The sequence below is a fragment of the Phoxinus phoxinus genome, assembly GCF_949152265.1.
Source record: "Phoxinus phoxinus genome assembly, chromosome: 19".
NCBI classification, from domain to species: Eukaryota; Metazoa; Chordata; class Actinopteri; order Cypriniformes; family Leuciscidae; genus Phoxinus; species Phoxinus phoxinus.
In genome coordinates, this window is record NC_136894.1 from 32,701,216 (window position 1) to 32,706,215 (window position 5,000).

Here is a 5,000-nt window from a genome sequence, read left to right on the forward strand (position 1 = left end):
CGCGCGATCCACGCAGGGCGGAGGGGTTTATAAGGCAGCGCGAGGAGGCCACACGCCACTCCGACTGAACACACACTTCAGACCACAAGCAGCAAGACTCCGAAGCCGAGAGTACAAGTACCAACCGCGACAGGAGAGCCAGAACCAGAACCAGAACCGGAAGCAGGAGCTTTGCGGCTCTCACTCGCTCTCTCTGGAATACCGCAGAGCAGCAGAAGAGGTTGGTAGTAAACTCTCTGGAGTTTGATCAGAGTCGCTTTGTGCAGTTGCGCTTGTGGAAGTGAAGTGCGCCGAGACTTGGACATCCAGCCCGGGACACCTGGACCCGTTCCGCATCCAGCGTTCCCGCGGAAGACTTTCAGACTGTCGGATGGAGCGCGCTTTTTTGACACGCTAGAGTAACTCACACAGGTAACAGCTCGAGTCTGCCTGGTGTCGTGTGGTCGAGTCTGCCTGGTGTCGTGTGGTCGAGTCTGCCTGGTGTCGTGTGGTCGAGTCTGCCTGGTGTCGTGTGGTCGAGGATGTTCTGCTTGAATGCGTGTACGGATGAGAACCCGCGTCGCTGTCCGCGGTGCTGACCCGCGTCTACGGGCTGATCTTACGCTATACTGAGTCTATATATGTGAAGAACTCTTGAACTTCATAAACCTTTGCAAACGTGTTCTGGTGGTAACAGTAGAATATATGTTTGCTCATTGGAGCAATGTTCTCAGCATGCTTTGCGAGGAAAGTTCTGAGACAATTCGAGAGTTTATTTGAGTTGCTTTGAGCAAATGCTGAACCCGCGTCGCTGTCCGCGGTGCTGACGCGCGCGCCCGTGAGTCAGTATGAAGAGAATAACTCTTGGGCTTCATACAGCGTTGCAAACATTGTCTTATGTTAATAGTAGAATATATAATTATGCTTATTGGAGCAATGTTTTCAAAATGCATTGTGAGTATACTGAGAACTATACTGAGAACTACTGAGAACTATACTGAGAACTACTGAGAACTACTGAGAACTACTGAGAACTACTGAGAACTACTGAGAACATGTGAGAGTCATTTGTGATTGTTTGCACGTTGCAAAGAATTATTTTATTTCTTATTTGATTGCATCTCACTGCAAACGGTGATCGCTGAATGTGTTGCAATGCACAGTTTAACTCTGTCTGATCTCAGCATGAGTGTGTTTGTCCTGCAAGTCTTACATGAGTGCTGATTGTCAATATTGTCAAAAAGTGTGCGTGTGTGCGTGTGCGTGTGTGTGTGTGTGTGTGTGTGTGTGTGTGTGTGTGTGTGTGTGTGTGTGTGTGTGTGTGTGAGTGTGTGTGTCACAGATGGCTCCGCTGTGCTTGCCAGAGCTCTGCATGTCTCAGACTTTCCCAGGATTACATACAAAGTCTCAGTGTTTGTTCAGATCCGGCACAATCTGACTCTGAGTCCCGGACGGGAGCATCCTCAGGGGTTAAACTCTGCATCGTTCTCTCCTCGTCCTCCTGGCTCCCTCCACATCCGCTGTCTCCATAACTACTCGTGTAATGTGCAATCATATCTGGGCATGAAGAGAGCTTGAGTGGCAGCGCTGAAGTACTCTCGTTTTCTGCGAGTCAATAGTTTCCGGTCTCTCAGATTCAATGGGAGTGCATTAGAGGCGCATCTGACTCGCTCATTTTATACAACTGTTGAGCTGTAGTTTATTTTAGCCCCACATTATCAGTTCGCAACAGTGCAGAAAGATGAAGGTACTGATGAAGACGATGGGGTCGCTGGTTCCTCGCACAGCTGCACTCTCTCTCTTTCATCTCAAAGCTGAATGAGTGTCTTTGAGCGACAGAGGGAGAAGTTCTGGAACAGAGCGAGGGATTGTGCTGGGAAAGAGAGAGGCGCACACACACACACACACACACACACACACACACACAGCAGATCTGTGTCTCGAGCACCTGTAGCTATGGCAACAACACTAGAGTTCTGTCAGGGAGGGGCTGAGCGTTCCTGCGGAAACGTCCCTCTCTCCCTGTAAGAACCCGAGCGGCGCTGGACTTCCGTGGGCGCGAGCTGAGTCTTCATGGACGTCAGTCTGACGCAATCGCTCTGCCACGTGTGAACGCGTGGGCAGGAGAGAACGAGAGAGCGATGCAGGGAGAGATTCCTGTGAAGGGCACTGCAATTATAGTCTGAGTGTGATGGCAGTGTGCGCATTAGCGCTGACAGGTCTCTTTCTCGAACGCACACTAATGGAGGGCGCAGCTCTCGACTACAGATATGATTCAGACGGCAGACAGTGTGATCATTACAATGCCTAAGATTGACAAGTGCTAACTCTGAATCCCTTCTGTTTGCTGTTTTCCCACAGATATGTCCCTATCAGTCTAGTGAAGAATCAAACCCGCATTCGTCGTAGTGAACAGATCTAACTCTTCCCGATCAAAGAACCCGAGGCAAGTCGAAAGCACTAAACTCGAATCCAAGGATCCACCCGTCCTGAAGCAAGAACATGGAGCGGCGGTTCATCCCGTTGGCGCTGTGCGCGTGTATGTGTGCGATGTTCGCCCCGGGCATCTCCACTCCCTCCGGCCCGGCCTCCTCCACCTGTGCCACCCTGGAGCAGAGCCGGTTCTTCGGCGTATTCTCCTCTAAGACCGCCCTGCCGTCGTCCCCGTGCTCCTGGACCCTGCAGAACCCCGACCCCCGCCGATACACCGTCTACATGAAGATCACCAAGCCTACTGAGACCTGCACCCCTCGCCAGATCCGGACCTTCCAGTTCGACTCCTTCCTGGAGACCTCGCGCACGTACCTGGGCATGGAGAGCTTCGACGAGGTGGTGCGCCTGTGCGACGCTTCCTCCGCCGTGGCCTACCTGGAGTCCAGCAAACAGTTCCTGCAGGTGCGGAAGGTGACGTCGAGTCTCGGGCTGGAGCCCGCGGAGGAAGACCAGGGGAGTGACGAAGGCAGCCAGTTCGGAGCTGAGTTTCTGGTCGTGGGAAAGAGGAACCCCAGTATGCCTGCCTGCGAGATGCTGTGCCAATGGTTGGAAGATTGCCTGGCGACCAGCACCCACGGAAACCCCTGTGGCATCATGATGACCCCCTGCCAGTGCTGGGAACCGCCCAAGAGGAAGAACGGCGGCTGTTACAGGGGCGGAGTCTACACCGAGAAGTGCACGCCCACCACGAGAGACAGCGCCCGCGATGCAGAGATCATGCGTAAGTGTGTGAGAGAGATGCCAGGGTCCAGTGGCGACCCATTTATTTGGTAGTGCAAGCAAATTTGCATGAAAAGTTTTTCAGTTAAAACGGTGTCGTGTAAGCTCCCCCTGAGTTAATAACTAATGATCTTTGCAACGGAAGTGAATCCATCAAAAACTAACTTTAGCTGGACAGTAACTTTATTCTAGAGCTGCTGTAAAGGCAAAACAGTCTATTCCTTTAATTTCCTATTATAACTGTTAAGCTCTTTTAAAACAATCTATATTATTAAAAGTGCTGTATAAATGGAGGTGACTTGACTGGATGTGGTTCTGCTCTACAGTCGAGCTCCCCGAGCCTCCGCTAAATAAATCAATGCCTCAGTGCTTGAGGTTGTTATAGCAACCCGCTGGGCTACAAAACACCACATCCAAAGAGCGCCTCGATTCCCCCTTTCAAATGGCCATATCATGCGGCGTCCTGGCATTTGGCCTTCAAAGCAGCATTTTGTTTAGAAAAGGTTAAAAAGCATTTGTTTGTCTTTGAGACTTTCCCCTGCTGTTATAGAGCCAGCCTCTTTGAAATCAAAACCTTCATTTATGAGAAAACAACGCTGCATCGATTGTCAATAAGTTGACAGGCAGATTGGACGCCTCTATTGTGCTGATGAAGTTAGAATGCAGTAACCCGAGTTGGCCAGCAGGTGTCAGCACTGACGGCAGCATTACCATGACTCATCTGCAGTGAATGTTCTGTCCTCTTCAGTATTACTCATCCAGTATGTGTGTGTGCTGTGTTTGCAGGAGGCTGGAACGGATGGGGCCGCTGGTCCGAGTGCAGTAGCGAGTGTGGTGGTGGAGTCCAGGTGCGCAGTCGCGGCTGCCAGCCTGAGGATGGCGTGTGTGAGGGCGTCGTGGAGGAGGGACGCTCCTGCAACCCTCAGCCCTGCATCGGTCAGTTCAATGTGCATAAATGTGCCCGCAGTCAATGCGAGAGCTGTCAGATCTTACAGAGGGTTTGTGTTGATCTGTGCAGGTCAAGCCCGTCAGAGAAGTCAAGGTCTGCGCTCCATCATCGGCCAGCGGCGTGACTCTGATGGCACCATCATGGCTAACCAGGCCCCTCACAAAGGTGTGTAATGCAACACTAGAAAAGCAGTCTGGAGTAGTAAGTGTTGTGCTGAATCAAACTCTTTGTTATTCTCCTGTGTGTGCAGAAGAAACCCAGCAGGACACGTGGTCCTCATGGAGTGTGTGTTCTGTGAGCTGTGGCGAAGGCTGGCAAACCCGCGCACGTTCCTGCATGATGTCTGGACACAGCAGCCAATGCACCGGCCCTTTGAGAGAGAATCGACCATGCAACAACACTGCCGTCTGCCCAGGTACTTCAAATCACACACACACTTGTCAATATTCATTTGTCCTTATCACGGGATGAGCGATTGACTAACGACTCCGCAATCCGCATGTGCAGTGAATGGCTTGTGGGACGAATGGGCTCCCTGGAGTCTGTGCTCGTCCACATGTGGTCGTGGATACCGTGATCGCGTCCGTATCTGCAAACAACCTCGTAACGGTGGAGAACCCTGCCGCGGACCCACCAAACAAACCAAGTTCTGCAACATCGCTGTCTGCCCGGGTCAGTACTCTCAGCCTGAGCGCTATTCCAGATCTCCGCACCAGAGGGCACTGTACACCTCAATCATTCAAGCCCTTTCAATAACAGCTTTAATCTTCCCTCTTCTGCAGTCGATGGTTCCTGGAACGATTGGTCTGCATGGACTCCCTGCTCTTCCTCTTGCTCTAACGGCACGATGCAGAGAATC

The 5,000-nt window shown here is 51.7% G+C and overlaps 1 protein-coding gene across 1 annotated transcript in view; it reads left to right on the forward strand.

Moving 5' to 3' along the window:
* Window positions 1-322: 322 nt before the first annotated feature.
* LOC306986925 (adhesion G protein-coupled receptor B1-like) overlaps window positions 323-5,000 on the forward strand; it is a 14,385-nt gene continuing 9,707 nt past the window's right edge. The window contains exons 1-7 of the mRNA XM_079590735.1: window positions 323-411; window positions 2,341-3,193; window positions 3,979-4,128; window positions 4,211-4,306; window positions 4,392-4,556; window positions 4,649-4,813; window positions 4,924-5,000. The exon at window positions 4,924-5,000 is cut by the window's right edge and continues 88 nt beyond it. Of these exons, the coding sequence (XP_079446861.1) occupies window positions 2,482-3,193; window positions 3,979-4,128; window positions 4,211-4,306; window positions 4,392-4,556; window positions 4,649-4,813; window positions 4,924-5,000 (1,365 nt within the window). The 5' untranslated portion in view covers window positions 323-411; window positions 2,341-2,481. The remainder of the gene's footprint in view (window positions 412-2,340; window positions 3,194-3,978; window positions 4,129-4,210; window positions 4,307-4,391; window positions 4,557-4,648; window positions 4,814-4,923) is intronic.